The 18,739-nt window shown below is 44.9% G+C and overlaps 1 protein-coding gene across 2 annotated transcripts in view; it reads left to right on the top strand.

Annotated features, from left to right (window-relative positions):
- Positions 1-18,739, top strand: part of ACSS3 (acyl-CoA synthetase short chain family member 3) — a 1,350,383-nt gene that overhangs the window by 1,028,960 nt on the left and 302,684 nt on the right. For both annotated transcript variants that reach the window (XM_078674232.1, XM_078674231.1), the window contains one exon: positions 2,668-2,731. In XM_078674232.1, the coding sequence (XP_078530358.1) occupies positions 2,668-2,731 (64 nt within the window). The remainder of the gene's footprint in view (positions 1-2,667; positions 2,732-18,739) is intronic.

Below are 18,739 nucleotides of genomic sequence, written 5' to 3'. Positions count from 1 at the left end.
CCTAGGTCTCCTGCTGGTTTGCCACCACCTGACGCTTCTGAATGTAGATATGATTTACGTGACCGCTCTAAAATTAAGACACCTGAGAGGTTCCAGGTCCTGATCCCCGTTCTCGTTCCCTTCAGGAATCGTCGGATCAACAATTTGGCTGAGGGGGGCGACAGGATCACAGACAGGGTGATTCCACGCAACAAAGGTGGACCCCGCAGCAGCAGTTTGACGTGAAAGTCAAACGGGAGGAGCCACCTCAATATCGAGCCCCTTTTCAGAAGAAAAAGGTTGCCGCTTTGACAGCAAAATATGTCCCGGACGGTGAGAACCCTCCTCCTGGGTAGGAGTTGGGCGGTGACTCTCCTCGACAACGCAGCGGAAGTTACCATAGTTTGCCGGACACTCCACCAGCTTCTGGAGGAGAAAGCAACTGACACTTTTATAACTGTTGAAACCGCAGACATATGTGTAGCTCCCCCGATAGACTTTATTAAGTGGATCTTTAAATTGAAGGAGATGTAATAAGCACTGTCAATGTAATGTTTTGGGACAATTTGACTTCTTTCCATGACATTTTGCTGGCCGAGGTTGATTGGCCGCCCCCTTTTGTCCTCGCTTGCCCTAGGGGCGAGGATGTAATGTGTCCCTCTTCTTCTCAGTATGTCCCTGAAAAGACTAAACAAGCTTATGCTTCAAAGTGGGCTCTTACCTGTGCTCCTGCTTTATATAGTATCAGGCAGGTTGGGATAAGGATTCTCCTTTGCATGTTATTCCGGTACGGTTTACAGCCAGCCCCAACCACAATATCCAATTAAAATTGATGCTAAAGCATCTATTAGTGACATTCGGACTCAATTGGAATATTAGGGTGCAATTGAGCCCAGTGTCTCAGCAATGAATAATCCTCTTTTTCTGATATTGAAACTGGGCGTTTCATATCGTATTGTTTTGGACTACAGACACTTGAATAGTCACGTTTGTATCTTTGCAGTACAGAACAGACATAGTTCAGCGTTAGTGAATAATATTGTCCGCAAGAAGTTTAAAACCACCTTAGATATTTCGAATGGATTTTTAAGCCACACATTGGCTCCGTAAAGTCATCACATGACCTCATTCTGTGTTCTGAGCTGGATCCCAATCTTAAGCGTGTGGATCGCATTATCACACATTTCGCCACTTTAGTTTACAAATTGAATTTGAGGGTAGGGGGTTGGCACCCTACTTTTGGGAGAGGGATGCTCAATTGCAACCTCTGACTACCCTCAAGAAGTTACAGTCTTAGCTGGGTTTCTTGAATTTTGGCAGAATTTATTTTCCAGATTATGCTCCGCGTATCAAACCGCTACACGGGTTGATACAACCATCCTTTTCGTCTTCCAGTTGGCTTCCGGAGCACACAGCTGTACTGCGCTCTTTGCAGCCTGATTTGCTTGCAACTCAGTACTTGCGAACTAGAGAAAATACTTCCAATTTGGTTATATGGATGGTACCGGGATCAATAGGATTCAATTATGTGACTTTTAATAAAGGGGACACAGTTCCCATTGCCCATAAATCGCATTTGTACACTTCGGCAGAGATGCATTTTTCGTCTACTGAAAAAATATTAACTGCTGTACAGTTGGTGATTCTAAAGGAGTGCCCTCTGGGTCAGGGCAAACACATTTTGTCGTTTCACTAGTGCCCGCTTTGGAGGCTGTCACAAAGGCGAGTGTACCCATGTGTACCCTTTTGTGAAACGAATCAAGATTTTCTCCTGTAGCCCCCTTTAGATTATAATGGCCATAAGTTTGTACATGCTGGGCTCCATAATTCCTGCTATCTTCTTTACACTACCTGGGTCAAAAGCATGCAACATTGGGCTGGAAGCACTATTAGTTTTCTAATTCTTGGCTCACAGCAACCCTTCCTAATAAGGTGGTAATTTCAGGAACAATTGCAGAAGTCTAGATGATTAAGTGTGGTAAGGTTTCGAAGACCAAAACACAGCATTCGAAGTGATGTTTTTTACAAGCCATACAGGTCAGAAAACCATTAGAGTACCAGTTATTTTTCTTTTGTTTCAGTGGCAGATATATTTCTTTTGTTAATGCTGCTTCGTCTGTTTTGGCTTTGGTTGTTTTGATGAGGGTTCTGTAGTGCAGAGTTTTGAAGATTTGGTTGTTTTGATGAGGGCTTTGTGGTGCAGAGTTTTGAAGCTTTGGTTGTTTTGATGAGAGCTCTGAGGTGCAGAGTTTGAAGCTTTGGTTGTTTTGATGGGGGCTCTGTGATGCAGAGTTCTGAAGCTTTGGTTGTTTTGATAAGGCCTATGTGATGTAGAGTTCTGAAGCTTTGGTTGTTTTGACGAGGGGACTGTGGCGCAAAGTTAGAAGCTTTGGTTGTTTTGATGAGGGCTGTGTGAAGCTTTGATTGTTTTGATAAGGGCTCTGTGAGGCAGAGTTATAAAGCTGGTTCTTTTGGGGAGGGCTCTATGAGGCAGAATTCTATGGAAGTGATTAAAAAGAAAGTTAGTAAATGAATTACAGAGTCAATAGCTGATCAAATGACGCACACTGGATACATTATACGCAGGTCAAGTTAAAAACAGCACACAATGATCGGTAATGATGTTGCCAATGCATATGAGGTTTTAGCATTGTATAGTACATTTCTAACATTCTGTTTCTTTTGCAGTTATTATTTTGGACAACAACAGTCAGCAAGCGAAACACAACGTTTTAGGAAACATTGTTGTGAAGTAAGTGTATCATAATAATCTTAACAAACAAAATAAGAAACTTTGGCCGATAACGCAAACTTTTCACATATGCATCCACACGTGACTAGCATGCCCCTTGTTCATCATGATTCACCATAGTTTCAATGGTGCAAAGTGCCTAATAAAAAGCAAACCAGCATGACCACCAGGTGCAGCGTTTTTTTTTTTTTTTTTTGTTTTTAAATTTGCAAAATATCAGATAAACAATAATAAAGAATGAACAAAAGAAACAAATATCTTAAGACCTGATTTAGGTTTTGGCAGACGGATAAAAGGCAGAGAGGGTGACGGAGGACTTTGTCCGGCACCCTTCTTTTACTCTGCCATAAAATTGAGAGATATCTGCAGTCAGTGTTGGGAAAGTTTAACGGACGGCACCAAATTTTGATGGACATCATCATTAATCATGCCGGATTGTCATCAAATTTTTCTAACTTTTTTTATGTTTCTAAAACAAAATCCAGAACAGGAGTTATTTTTTGAAATATAAAAAACTATATTAACCACTCCATGGTGTTTTCCCAGGCAGTGTGGCAGTTGTATTTTTTACCTGCTGGATGGCTTCCCTGTAGTGAGGTATGAATTACTCCTAGGACAGGGGAAATGGGCCTTGGCTGTGGGGAGGCATTGTCCTTCTCTTGACAGGATGACCTAGCGGCTGTGCCCAGTAACTTGATTACCTTCAAAGATGGATGTCCTGTCACAAGCAGATATAGCCAACACCTGGGTCTGCCTCTTTCCTTTGTAACCCTAGACAAACACGCACCAGAGCCAGTGGGAAAAGAGCTTCCCCAATACTGCTTTAGAGTGACCATGTAGGGGGAGGGCTGCTCAAATTAGCCCCATGACCACATCTCTGGGCAGGCACAGTAACTTTGAACAGGAGAAAAAGGGGTATGACATATTGTATTGTCCCAGAATGCTGTGCGGGAGGGGTGGAACAGAGATAGAGTAAAGATGTGGCTTTCTAGGATTGTCCCGGGTGTTCCTGGCATCAAGAACATTCCTCTCACACTTAAAAAACCCTGTACAAGGAAGGGGAGACAGTGAGCAAGACCTGGACCTGGAAGGCAACATCAGCAAATCATGGACAGCTGGGAGGAGAAAGCACCTGTTGTCCTACAAATATGGAAGAAGGACCTTGCCTTCAGCTGACCCCGGGACTACATGGGTCTCTCCTGACCAGTGACGCCTATCCCCTTACACTCACTGAGGACAAGTTGGGGGAAGAGTTATACCCCACTGCCCCCCTCAGTGCCCTGCAAGACAGCCAGGCGGCTCTGGTGCTTGGGAGGGGGATGTTATGGAGTCTGGAAGTAGAGGGACTGCACAGGAAGCCTCCATCAGTAGAAGAGAAGACCAGGAAGCAGGGAAGTAGAAGACTGATGCATTTAGCCAGTAAAGTGCACATGTTACATGCCAGGAGACAGGCTGAAAACACTACGGGTGGCTAGATCTCTCAACTAGGAGCAAAATCAGACAAAGATCTGAAAAAGCAGGCAAGCAGTGCTTGAGTTATGTGTCTGGAAAGATTTGACCTTGTAAAAAATGAGAACGGAGTGTGGCCCTCCATCCAATCTCCCTTGAAAATCCACAGGTTAGGGCAGTGCCCGGGGGGTCGACACTTCTCAATTTAATTACCCTCTTTGGGGCGAGAGGGGAGCGTGGTGCCCGACCCAGTACTTAGTTTCTGCCCCCAGGAGCCCCCATGTTCCTGGGGCTGATGGAACAGGCCAACCAGGAACCCTATCGCCCGGCCACGAAGGAGGCTTGTTGGGTGTGTTGCCCACCCGTGCCCCTGTCTGTGTCACACGCCACACTAATGTTACTACTTCCAGACCCGCTCCCACCATGGACAGTGGAATTTGCAAGGCTCTTATGTGGGCAGGAGCAAAAGGTGAAGCTTGCTCCCGCTACAACCAGAGCACTCTGAGAACTGCCAGCTCCCGCATGCGCACAGTGGTTGCACACATGTGGCTTGGGTTAATCCTGCAGCCTCCTAATATGAATAGAGGCTTTGGGGTGATGTGGGTGGGACTGGGGTACCAACAACATAAAACTAAAAGAGCCTTACCACTGCGGCAGAAAGCTGCAAAGAAGAAACACCATAGCAAAACTGCTCATCTCCTATTCATGGTTCCTGGTGAGGAGAGCACCCATAATGGTTGCAAAGGGCATATTTGTATATTTTCTTGCATTTGTGGAGCCCCATTGTTAGACCTGGCATCTTGGCATAGTTTTCCCCCTAACCTTTTCTCTTGAAACCTCCTGTTTTTGCTGGACCTAGGACTCTGCTCTCCTTGCCACTGCTAACCAGTGCTAAAGTACTTGTACTCTCTCCTTAAAACATGTTCGATTGGCTTATATCCAATTGGCATATTTAATGTACTTGTAAGTGCCTAGTAAAGTGGCACTACCTGTGCCCAGGACCTGTAAATTAAATGCTACTAGGGGCCTGCAGCACTTGTTAAACCACCCACTGAAGTAACGCTTTAAACATGCCCCAGGCCTGCAATTGCAGCCTTTGTCTATGCAGCTTAAACTTCCATTTTGACCGTGCAAAGTAAACTTTTTGCCAAGCCCAACCATTCCTTTATAATTTTTGTACGTCACCCCTAGTGGAGGTCCTGGACACCCAAGAGGGCAGGTTAAATGTTACATGTCCTGGTAGTGAAAAACTCTTAAATTAATTGTTCACTACTGCAAGGCCTACCCCTCCCATAGGTTATCACAGGAGTTACCCTATTACATTTTATAGTTGTAATTTGTAAATGGGAGCAGGTAACCAGTTGTTGTTTGGTGTCTCTAGAATTGAAATTTAAAATCCTAACTTATGGTGAAGATGGATTTTGAATAACTCAGAAAAGACCACTTTTAGAAAGTTAGCACTCTTGCCTTAGCCATTCTCTGGGTCACATGCCTGGGTGTGGGTGACAGATGGGCTTTGTGTATCGTAGACAGCAACACACAATGAGGAGCTTATGTGTGACTGGATTGGCATATACTGGCAGGATGGGAGAGAGGAGCTGGACTCAGCCCCACTTAAACTTGAATAGGCTGTGTCCTGTCACCACACAAAGGGCTACATACCTGCTGTAGTTAGTCTGGAGCCAGGACCAAGTAAGCATGGCACCTGCACACTTTAAAACGCATGCCTCTAGAAGCTTCTCCTGACTTCAAAGGCACAACTGGGTATAAATCACACTTCTGGACCTGTGGCCACTCTGCCATGAAGATGACTGCTGTGCTGCTGAAGGGACTGACGCTGTGCTGGAATGCAGCTTTGAAAGCATGCTGCCCTGCTGACCTTCTACCTGGGTCACTCTGAGTTAACAAGGGGGAAGTGCTGTCACCTACCAGACTTGCACATCACAAAGGTGCTGTTTGAGCACTCTCACAAAGGGATTGTCACTAGTTTAATTGGACCCCCAGACAAGCTGGGGCCATGACAGGGAGGCAGGGTATGCCTGATACCTTGGGGTGGAAAACCTATTGTAGCTTCCTCCACTTCAAAGTGGGAGCCAGGTATAAATGTTGGACCACAGACACCAACCCTTCAGTACACTTCTGGACCCTTGAACTCTGCCAAGAAGAAGGACTCCTGGACTTCTGAAAGGAATGCCACTCTGCTGGACTGCTGCTCTGAAGGACTGCTGCCCTGCTATGCTGACTATTTGCCTTTTGCATTCTGCCCTCTTGCCTGGGTGAGAAGGACCGGACCTGCATTTTTTAAACCCAGTACCCAGAATGACTCCAAGGGCTAGCCGGCTGGCCTCCTGATCTGAAGTCTCAGGGACACAACAGCCTTCCAACATCCTTGCACTTGCACCTGGAATCTGCCATCTATTAGTTATACCCTGCCAAGTGTTGCCATCCCAGTCCTGGACCCTTGGTAGTGGGCTTAAGGTGCTCTACCAGCCTCAGTGGATCCAGCGGAACGGACACATCTCCTCTGCTGTGCGGCACGACCCTGACCAGAACTGCAGCATTGTTGCTGCTGTGTGGATTAGACCCATCGCAAAGACCCGCATCGCCACAACAATCATTCGGAACCTCAACTGCCAAATGCATATTTGGCGCAAGCCCTCACCTCCCTCATCGATGCAACTCTTAATAATAATAATCCACATTTGTAAAGCTCACAATCACCCGTAAGGGTCTCTAGGCGCTGGGGGCCGTCGGGAAGATTAAGCAAGCTATTGCCCAGAGTCATATGGTGCTGGGCTAACCTGCCGCCGGAGCCGGGGATCGAACCCTGATCCCCAGATTCCAGCGTCAGTCGCCCTGGCCGCGGCGCCACACCTCTCCCACTCTTAATGACGATGCCGGACTCCGCATCGCAGTCTCGCGGCTCTTCAGGACTGATGCAGATCTCCGACTGCGCACCACACCCTCGACGCTGTACTTCATATCAGAAGCCCTGCCGACGTGAATCTTAACATTTACGCAGGCTCTTGCATCGCAGCCTAGCCACACCCAACGCTTCGCTTCGGCCACATGACGCACATTCGACTTGAATCTCCCTAACGCTCTGCAAACCCGGATTTAAGGTACTCGGTTCAGCAGGCCCCACTGTGTCCCTGTAGCTGGCTTGTGCTCCATCGCAATCGGTCTTAAATAGTGACTTTTTCCAGGTCCTGCATGACGAGATATACATAGTTGACACTTTGTGCTTTTTGGTGTTATTTTCACTAAGATCTTTAAAATTGCTTATCTCAGTTTCTACTAATTGGATTTATGTTGTTTTGGTCTTGTTTTATTTATTAAAGAAAGTGATATTTTTTAAACTCAGTTGGGATCCTTTTTGTGTGATGTTTTTATGGTGCCATTGTGTTCTTGACCCCAGGAGAGATCTAGCTTGATTTTAGGCATCCCAAAGCATTGGCTTGGTGCTCTTCAGCTCAAGAGTTCATGGATTCCTAGTGGTTGGCCCTATGGCTTGATAATGTGGCCTTAAGAAAGTAAATGAAAAAACAACATGGTGATTAATGGAATGCTTGAATTCATCTCAGTCACAGGCAATCACTCGGGCCACATCCCAATCCATCGTTTTTCACCCACCATGCCGCCTCAGTTTGGACCCAGTCCTATGCAAATCAGTCTTGATCCTGTTCCTCATTGTAAGATTCCTGCCCAAACTGCCTGTGCAGGTCCTCCCTGAACCGGAACACAAGCTACGTAGGTCTGGTTTCACCCTAGTTAGGAATGTTCTGCCAAGTATAGCTTGGTTTCAGTAGCGTAGTGAGCTCAGGACATACTATTATGCATACCTGGTGCACTTACGGCCCGAAATGTAAAAATAAAGTGATGGATGGAATGCTTAAATTAATCTCAGCCACTGGCAATCGCTCGGGCCTCATCCCAGTCAATCGTTTTTCGTCCCACCATGCCACCTCCGTTTTGACCCAGCCTTATGCAAATCAGTTTTGACCCTGTTCCTCATGGGAGCAGTCCAGCCCGAACTCTCTGGTCCTCCATGAACCAGAACACAAGCAACCTAGGACCGGATTCACCCTAGCTGAGGCTCTTTAGCCAGGTATAGCTTAGTTCCAGTGGCACAGGGCTCCCAGGACCCAATTGTAGAGCTTTTTGTCTCAGGTATTGTGATCTTGTGTCTTTTGTAGATAGAGAAAATCTTGTTTAAAGTGCAAGGCTTCCGATAGAAATATGATGGTTTTTATCCCCTTCCTAATGCCATTCATAATCTAGCTACAAATCTTTGCTAATTGTGTGGTGTTTGCTGGATTGTTGCCAGGTTGTTTCTCCCGGTATTGAGTTGAGAGGTGAGGAGGTGTCATCGTTGAATGACTACACCACAGAATCTGAATCCCTTTATCCTTGTTTGAACATGCAAGAAATTGAATACATTGAATTTGATGGGCCTGTTATATGTCGCTTGTTGAAAGGAGCGTAAATAGGACATGTGGTTTTGATGGACTTAACGGGTTTGCCAGATATGCAGTTTGAACGTTTTCCTCTCATCAATCGCTAAAGTGAATAGGGAGATTCCACAAAAGAAAAAATAAGGTGATTTATTACTTGGAAGATCATGTAAAGTATAATACATCTGTTATTCCCATTAACTTGTGTTTTGTTTAGCTGAATAATGGGGTCTCCATGAGCTCACACCGAACTGGGTGTGCTTGTTGGTCAGCCTTTTGGCCATAAATTTGTCCATGACCGCCAGGTATACCTAACAAAGAACTGTGTTCATAATTAATATTTTTATCATAGACAATTGTAAATGTATGTAAAACAATCACTGAAAGATTTGCTTGTTTCTGCTTGATTTTCTACTATACCAGTCCTCTGCTGTTGAGGCAGTATAACTGGTGCATATCTTTTACATGCATTTATTTTTAATCCATTCTACTACTCATCTTATAAAAGCATTCCACAGACTATTATTTTTATAATACCCATAAACAATGCTATTGTCATTATTTAGTTGTTAAATCAGTGCCTACTTATTGGGAAAGTGTTAAAGTATCCATGATCTGGCATAATAAGCTTATAAAAATAAATAAAAGAGCATTTTTTTAAAACATGGGTACAATAAATCCATTTAGTGGATTTTCAACCTATGAAGGACTGCTGCAATGTTCGCTTCATTGATTTTGCAAAACTCTTTCAGTTAAACTAACAATGCACTACCATTATATTTCAAATTAAAAACTATTTTACCAAACTTAATTTCTTCTTATCTTTTGTCCTTACCCAACACTACTGTTTTTGTTAAAAACAATACACTTCAATTTAGGGATGAGTTGTTGTAGGAAATTAGGGTGTTTGATTGAGAAAGGTGAAGACCCTTCTCAAGCAGCAACCACAATTCTTGACAAGGTGAACCACATGAGTCACTAAATTAACCTGTGCTTTACTCTCTGTTAGATTGGCACAAAAGCAGCCAGGCTTAACATAGAGGTAATGTGTTAAATATGTTGCACTCGAAATATAGTGAAAACACAACATAAGAAAAATCGGACATCTATTTAGAAAACTAGAGAAAAATTTAATAAATAATTTGACAGCAAAACATATTGCATCCCATCAGAAGAACCAGATTCACGAAATTGTAACATTTTTAGTGGAAAAAAGTGTCTAAATGATGAACGCATCAACTGCAGACATCTAGTTGTGTAAGACTTGGGCAAACCCAAAAATTGTGCTAGGCAAGTTTCAGTCACACTCAGTGGATTGACCAGGTCTTGGCTTACCCTCAGACTTAGAAAAACGTTTGAAGAAAAATGTCTGAGAAGGTAATGTTAAGCAGGGCAAGGCTGCCAGCGATGCCCGAGAAAGAGGCATCATTGTCGGGGAGCCACTGGATGAGGTCACAGTGAAGATTTCTAGCTTTAGAATTTTTCACTTTTTTGGAAGTTGAAAATCTTTAGCAAGACTAAGCTACAGGCTGTAGTCAATGAGGGCTCCATGAGGCAGGATATTCCTTCTGAGAGGAGCCGCTTAACTAGAGTTGCTGCTGTGGAGAGGAACCTAGTTGGTGCTACAGCAAAGTCAGGCTGTTCGGCGAGGCACCTCAGGTAAGCAGTTAGGTCCCAGCCTCCTGTTGGTTTAAAGGCCACTATTTGGTTGTCCCAAGTTTCAGTTTTTGGCTGGTCAAGCACCTTTAGCACAATTTACAATGTTCCAGGACTGGTGGGGAACCACTTGGAGGGCAAGACTCTTTTAAGGCAGGATCCAGGTGTCAATCCAAGGTTGATGGAGCTTTTTGTGTCCCTTTAGCTCACAACAAGAGGCCAGCCAACTAGCTTGGGAGTCAATCTGGAAGTCCTGGGATCAAGCAGCAAGGCAGGTTTCAAGCATGATAACAGTCCTCTGAGGGTACAAGACAGGCTTCAAGCAGCAGGGCAGTCCTCTGCTAGCAGCAGGGAAGTCCTCTGAATAACAATGCAGTCCATCTTGGATCCTCCACAGGTCCAGGAGTAAACTGAAGAGTGGGCATGAGAGTCCAATATTTATACTGGGTGCCAGCCTTTAAAGTGGGAGAAACGTCTAGGTCTTCTAAACCTGGTTCTGGAAATGTCCCCGCTTTCCCTGCCCAGGGTCCAAGAGATCTAGGGTGACCAAAGACTGGTGTAAAATTCTTTGAGATCAGGGCCGGACTGGCCGTAGCGGGCACCGGGCAATACCCCGGTGCACCGCACGGGTGGTGGGGCCGGTTTGGGACCCTGGGGGCCAATTTTATTACAGAGCCGCTTCTGCAAAATCGGCCGAAAACCGTCCCTGGCAAAGAGATCGGCAGCACCCCCAACCCCCCCCCCCCTCTCCTCCCCCTCCCCTGAGTGGGGAGGGAGGGGCCAGGCGAGCACTTTGCCAGGGCTGGTTTTGATTCCCAGTCTTCCCTGTTTGAGATTGTGCTGGAGGCAGCTCTATCTAAGGGGGGCAGGAAACAGCTGTGTCTCTCCCATCTTGGCAGGATGGCCCATCCGGACAATACTAAGTTCTTCTTTGCGTTACTTTCTGGGAAGAATATATAAAGACCAGCTGCCAACTATCCATAGCCATGTGGTCCAGGACACAGGCTGCAGGCAACAAATAGTTAGGAGTTTCAGGGCCATCAAAGACTTCATCTGCAGCCCTTGAACTTCCCTGCTTGGAGATCTGACCTGCCAAGTGGTGCCACTTTCATTTCAGGGCCCTTGGAGATGGCTTCTGCTGCAAGAAGATCTGAAAATCCACCCATCACCCTTCAGTGCTGTTTTTTCCACTGCAAGCTTCCAGTGCAGTTTAAAAACCAATGCATCGCTGCAGGATGGCAGAAAAGATCAACTCAGCGCCTGTTCGTGGCCAGAAGAACTGATGCTGCAAAGTCCAGAGCACCATGACTCTGAATTCCGAGATCCCCCGCTCCGACTCCAATGCAGGCCTTGTGGTGCGGCTGAAGGAATCAATGCATCACCTGTTCGCAGTTGTAAGAATCAACAAAGCGCCAGTTTCGTTGCTGCTGCATTGACTTCGGCACGTACGGATTTTCCATGCATCTCATCTGTGCTGGGCTCCAGACAGGAACCACATTTGCCTGTCCGGAGAATCGATGCATCACCTCCCCGCATAGTAAGAAAGTGACACATCACCTCCTCTCACAGTAAGGAGTTGACACATGACCCACCCTCACTAGCAGTTAGGAACCTACACATTGCTTTACTTTCTGGCACCTCACCTCCCCAGCGCCTGTTTCCGGCTTGTGTTTTTGATGCATCCGAGGTACTTTGTGCTAAAAGTGACACATCTTTGGTTTTATATGGACTGAACTGCTTGAAACCTTTAAAAGTGATATCTTGATTTATGTTTGTTGGATTTTTGTAGTTTTGGTTTTGTTTTACTTAGAGGAAATTTGGTTATTTTTCTAAACTGTTGTGGTGTCCATTTGTAATCTTTTCACTGTCTTACTGTGTGTGTTATGTACACATACTATATTATTATTATTAATCGGGTTTTGTAAAGCGCAAACAACCCGGAGGCCTCGCAGCGCTAAGTACCGTCATACTGAAAGGAAAGAGATTAAATGAACAGATGCGTTTTCAGAGCCTTCCGGAATTTTAGAAGGCTAGGTTCACTGCGAATGGAGGTGGGCAGGGAGTTCCATTCCTTCGCGGCATTCCAGGAGAAGGAGCGTCCGCCCCATCTTGTCCGTCTGACTTTACTAACCGTAGCCAGAAAAGCAGTGCTGGATCTTAGGGATCTGTGAGGAAGATAGGGTTTTGCCAAGGAACAGATCATAGTAGGGGCATTCTTCCACATAGCTTTGTGCATAAAGCAAAGAGATTTAAATAGCACTCTAGCCTTGACAGGGAGCCAGTGCAGTTTCCTCAGGGCGGTAAACACTATACACATTGCCTCTGAGATAAGCCTGACTGCTTGTCCCGAGCAACCAAGGGGGTGAGCAGGGATTATTTTAGCTGTCTAATCCCCTTACCCTGACTAGAAGGAAGGGTCCCTACTTGGGCAGGGTGCAAATGACTGCCAACAAAAGACCCCCATTTCTAACAATAGGGGTGACTTATATGTATTAAAAAGGGAGGTTTAGGCCTGGCAAAGCGTGCATTTTGCCAGGTTTAATTGGCAGTTTTAAACTAACTACACACAGGCAGACGTGAGACATGCTTTAAGGACTAGTTAAGTGGGTAGAAGACCCACTAGTAGCATTTAATTTACAGGCCCTGGGTATCAATTTTTTTATATAGTAAAGTTTTCAAGGAACTATGTTGTGATGATTGGAACGTTTCTCACAATGCTGGGGTGCCGTTAGTTATGATTCACAATTGTTTACATTGAAGCAGAATGTTTGTGGGTGGTAAATCCTATCGACAGGAGGTGTAGTGTAGTGAAGAGGTAGGCCTTGAGTTCATTTCTGAATAGCAGAAAGGTTGGCTCAACTCAGATGTTGATGGGCATGTTGTTCCATGTCCTGGGGAAATAGATGGAGAAGTTTTGTCTTCTGATTTTCTCTTTTTTTTTTGCAGTTTTTACTTTTCCAGACTGTCCATGTCCTGTCTTCTGTTGAGGCACTGTCCCACTGATTTAGTTGATAACTCTGCCAGGTATTGAGTGGGGCAGATTCTCATTGCTTTGTACGTGACGCAGGTTATCTTGGAGCTGATTCGCACTTGTAAAAGAAGCCAGTGATGTTCCCTCAGTGTTGAAGTGATACACTCAATCTTATTTAGGCCTTTGATGACGCATGCTGGCATACTTATGAGGTATTTTAAACTGAGCCAACGCAGTGTTATGGAGACCACAGCGCAGGGCATTTCTTCTAGCTAGATGCAAGCGGACAAAGGCTTGAACTGTTGTTCGGAAGTACATTTTCGAGAGGGTTTCAATTTCTTCATGATGGAGAGTTTTCTGTTTTGATTTTTTCTGTTGGGGTTAAAGGTAAAAGAAAAATGTGATCTTGTGATCAGTGTCCCCTTGGCAGGGGGCTGGAGGATTTTAACTCAACCAAGTTAATTTCAGAGACAGGTGTGAATTTGTTATTGTGTCTTACACAACAGGAGAAAACTGTCTGTTCGAGGCATATGAGCTGGAGAATACATACTTGTGCATAGATCGCCATCTGGTGTTGGGCTCGTATGTTTTCACTGTGTTGTTGTCTTGGAATAAGTCTTTGTAGTCACGAGATAGGTGACTCCTCCTTTTTTCGCCATTGGATTTGGATGTGACTTGCTGCGATCCAGTTCAGTACTGTGTTTCCTAACCCTTTTTGACGCGCAACCCTTCACCACTCAACGGTATTGTTTCGTTTGCATGCCCCTCGACGCGCTAACCTCAAAATCCTTGATTCCAGTCGTCAACGCGAGCCACTGGGCCTAACTGCGCCATTCTGCCCTACTGCTAATGGAAAGGACTGCATTTAAAAAATGCCCCCAGTGTGAACCTTTGCCTCTCACAGAATACGAGGAAAGGGATTGCCAACCCTGCGCCTCATTTTGATCCAAAAAGACTATCCGTGATCGCCGGACTCGACAACACATTATGGCTCAACAAGCTATACCTGTGCCACACGACATTTTCAACAAAGGCCCGATGTCCAGAAGCAGAGGATTCGGAGGAGGCCGACATCGTCTCTGAAGCTGATGACTCTGACTATGATGACCAGATTACTCCAGGTCAACGAGTGAGTATAAACATCCATGCCCCTGCCCCATCTGAAAAAAAGAAGGCCCCGGTCAAAACTTTGCCTGAAGGCCTAGGTCGAGACCGAAAGAAAATTTCAGAAGCCCCACCTCCGGCTCTGAATACAAAAGAAAAGCCTTCCGGCATCTCGGGCCCGAGCAAGCCGCATGTTGGTACCCATAAAACACCTTTGGTACCGAAATCAGGGACACACCCTATTCTCTTAACACCCAAAAAGACCCCAGTATCGAAATCTTTGACACCGAAAGACAATAAGGACTCGGATCCAAACAAACACCAAAAACCTTCGGATCCGAAGAAGAATTCGGACTCAACACTGACATCGAAGCCAAAGGCGCACAAGGCCCTTCCTACGGCTCCAGAGCCCAAATCAAAACCACGATCGGAACAGAAAAAGTCAGCACCGAAAGCAGACCACAAGCAGGAAGAACTGTTTCGGCTCAGATCCTATCGATCCGAAACAAAAGACATTACATGTTGACCCTAAAACAGGACATATTGTCAATATCCCAGCAAAGAGGAGGAAATCGGATACCCCACACTCTCCTGAGGTACCTGTAAAGAAAAGAGACTTTGCAACTTTACCCCTAAGACCCTCGTCTCCTCTTCTTCCTACCAAACCTTTGTCTCCTACAAACTTTCCTATATAGTCTCCTAGAGTCTCTCCAATACTTCCAAACTCGCCCGTACCACCTCAGGATGAGGATGATCTAGTGGACGGGGTGGACACGATAAGGATCCTTTAGATGACCCTGATGATAACACTACTCCACCACAGGATACATGGGATGATTACAACAATCCCACAGATCCTCCAGGCCTTCCTGATCCGAATGTATACCCATCTAGGCCATCCCCTCCAGACGGCAATATAGGTTTTAGTAAGCTTATTAATAGGGCTGCATAATTTAATGGGGTTGAACTACATTCAGACCCCATGAATGAAGATTTCCTACTAGATACATTTGCTCAGTCACAAAAATCAATACATACATTACCCATGCTTAAAGGTGTCATTAAACATGCACCAGACATATTTAAAGACCCTGTCAGGAACAGGATTCTCAATCCGCAGATTGATAAAAAAATATAAACCTGCCCCTAACGATCCAATTTACATTAAAGGACAACTCCATTTAGATTCTTTGGTAGTCTAAAATGCAATAATATGTGCTAATTCCCAAACCTCTGGTGATGCTCCAACTCCATGCAAAGAGTCTAAACTGCTAGATGCATCAGGCAAACAAGTTGCCTCCCAAGCAGCCAATCACTGGAGAATATCTTATGCACAAGCACTGCTTGCCTGACATAACATGGCTCACTTTGATGAGCTTGAAGATCTTATTCAACATTTACCTGACCAATACAAAGCCAAGGCCAACGATCTGGTCCAAGAAGGCAAGTTAATTACAAATGCATCCATCAAATGTGCCCTCGATGTAGCAGACACAGCTTCTAGATCTGTCAACACCAGTGTCTTAGTTCGCAGAATTTCTGGTTTTAAACATGAAGTGCAAACAGCTAACTTAAATCATCCGTTCGATCAAGAACAACTCTTTGGACCAGCTGTGGATACAGCTTTGGAAAAAAAGAAAAAAGACACATACACTGTAAAATCAGTGAGAGCATTACAATCTCAAACTTCACGAGGTTCCTTTCATCTCTCCTTTTATAGGGGCACTTTCAAAAACATCAGCACAGACACTACTTTCTCCTACAACAGTCCCACACAAACATCCTCCAACATGGCATATTTTAGAGGTGGGTACGGAGGAAATAATAACAAGGGTAGAGGCCGAGGTAACAACAACTGAACCTCCCCTACTATCAAACAATGACTTCCCTCCTCTCCCTCCAGACCATTCCACTCCGGTCGGAGAAAGACTCTCACAGTTCCTACCTGTCTGGAACTCCATCACTTCAGACGGGTGGGTAAGACAAATTATCCAGTATGGTTACTACCTGGAACTTACTGCAACTCCACCAACTGCACCGCCCAAACAATGTTGAATGTCCACGGAACATCTAACGCTCCTAAAACAGGAAGTTCTTTAAAAGCATGCAATAGAACTAGTTCACCTTCAGCATCAAGGAACAGAGAATTACTCCCTCTATTTTCTCATTCCTAAAAAAGATGGTACTCTCAGACCAATACTGGACCTCAGACTTTTGAATATCTACATACAATCAGACCATTTTCACATGGTCACTCTTCAACAGGTTCTCCCACTACTCCAACAAGTCGATTTCCTTGCCACTCTAGATCTCAAGAACGCCTACTTCCATATTCCTATTCACCCTGCTCACAGGAAATATGGAAGATTAGTAGTGGACGGTCAGCACTATCAATTCAAGGTCCTTCATTCGGAGTGACCAAAGCACCCAGAGTCTTCACAAAGTGTCTAGCAGTAGTAGCCGCCCACTTGCAAAGACAACAAATTCACTTATTTTCATACCTTGACGACCTAATGAAAGCCAAGTCATACAGCCAGTGTATTCACCACACTCACCAAACAATTCAGCTGCTCCACAACTTTGAGTTCACAATAAACCTCACCAAGTCAAATCTTCAACCGTCCTACAAACCTCAGTATCTTGGGTCCACAATAGACACTTCCAAAGCACTTGCATACCCCAATCCAGTCAAAATAGCGAGTATGCAAACCCTCATACCAATATTTCAGCCCCTACACTCAATACCAGCTCGAGTGTTTATGCAGCTAATAGGAATGATGGTTTCTTGCATTCTCATAGTACCGCACGCAAGACTCCAGATGCGCCCTTTACAAGAATGTTTAGCACGTCAGTGGAACTAGGCTCAACGTCAACTTTCAGATCTGGTGTTGGTGGACAGCCGCATACATCGCTCTCTGCAGTGGTGGAACACACAAAACCTTTCCAAAGGGTGACTGTTTCTAGACCCAGTTCCACAGATAGTAGTAAGAGCGGACGCATCGCTCACCGGCTGGGGAGCCCATCTCTTTAACCACACAATTCAGGGCAGGTGGACCCCTCAGCAAAAAGTGCTCCACATCAATCACCTGGAGTTACTGGCAATATTTCTAGCATTAAAATCGTTCCAAACACATCTCATCATCAAAACTCTCCTAGTCCGCACAGACAATATGACAGCAATGTATTATATACAAAAACAAGGAGGAACAAATTCTTTGCAGCTTTCTCAACTAGCGCTAAGCATATGGAAATGGGCCATCCCACAAAAGATATCAATTCTAGCAGAACATTTTCCAGGGGTACACAATCAGATTACAGACACAGCACATCCACGAATGAGAACTTCATCCACAAGTTCTTCATCCGTTTTTTCACATGTGGGGACACCCGGCTTTAGATCTGTTAGCCACACATGCTAACGCAAAATGCCCAACCTTCGCCGCCAGGTATCCACACCCATTGTCCAAGAGCAATGCGATATGGATGAACTGGTCAGGCAGATTTGCGTACGCTTTTCCACCACTCCGGCTCATTCCATTAGTAGTGCGCAAGCTCAATCAACAGTCTCTCAAAATGATCCTGGTTGCTCCAACATGGGCCTGGCAACCATGGTTCACAACACTCTTGGAACTCTCCCCAAACTTTCTTACACAGAACCATGGAGAGATCAGGCATCCAGATCCAGCTCAACTAAACCTAGCAATCTGGCTCCTAAAGTCCTAGAGTTCGGTTACCACAACCTCCCGCCGGACTGTATGAACATTATTTTTTATGAAGCTCGATGCCCTACTATTAGAGCTTGCTATGCAGCCAAATGGAAACGATTTGTAATTTACTGAAATAATAACAAAATTGACCCACTAGATGCTTCAATTCAAAACATTATTTGCTATTTACTACATCTACAAAGATGTAATCTGGCATACACATCTATAAGACTACATCTTGCTGCCCATGCCGCTTACATACAAAACAGAAAACATTTGTCATTGTTTAGGGTCATCAAAGCGTTTATGGAAGGCCTTAAAAGGATAATTCCTCCCACAATCCCAGAGTGGAATTAAAACATTGTCCATACTAGCCTCATGGGTCCTATATTTGAACCTCTACACTACAGCGAACTGCAGTTCCTTACATGGAAAGTAGCTTTCCTTCACCTCTCTCAGAAGAGTAAGTGAAATCCAGGCTTTAACCATACAAGAACCATTCTTACAAATATATCATAACAAAGTGGTTCTTAGAACAAATCCGAAATTCCTCCCCAAAGTAATCTCTGCTTTCCACCTTAATCAATCTGTGGAATTACACCTTTTTCCCCAAAACCAGATTCTGTAGCAAAGAGAGCCCTCCACACACTTGATGTCAAAAGAGCTA

This window comes from Lissotriton helveticus, chromosome 1_1, assembly GCF_964261635.1.
Source record: "Lissotriton helveticus chromosome 1_1, aLisHel1.1, whole genome shotgun sequence".
NCBI lineage: Eukaryota > Metazoa > Chordata > Amphibia > Caudata > Salamandridae > Lissotriton > Lissotriton helveticus.
The sequence above is the reverse complement of the archived record's forward strand: the minus strand, read 5'-3'. Positions and strand labels throughout refer to the sequence as shown.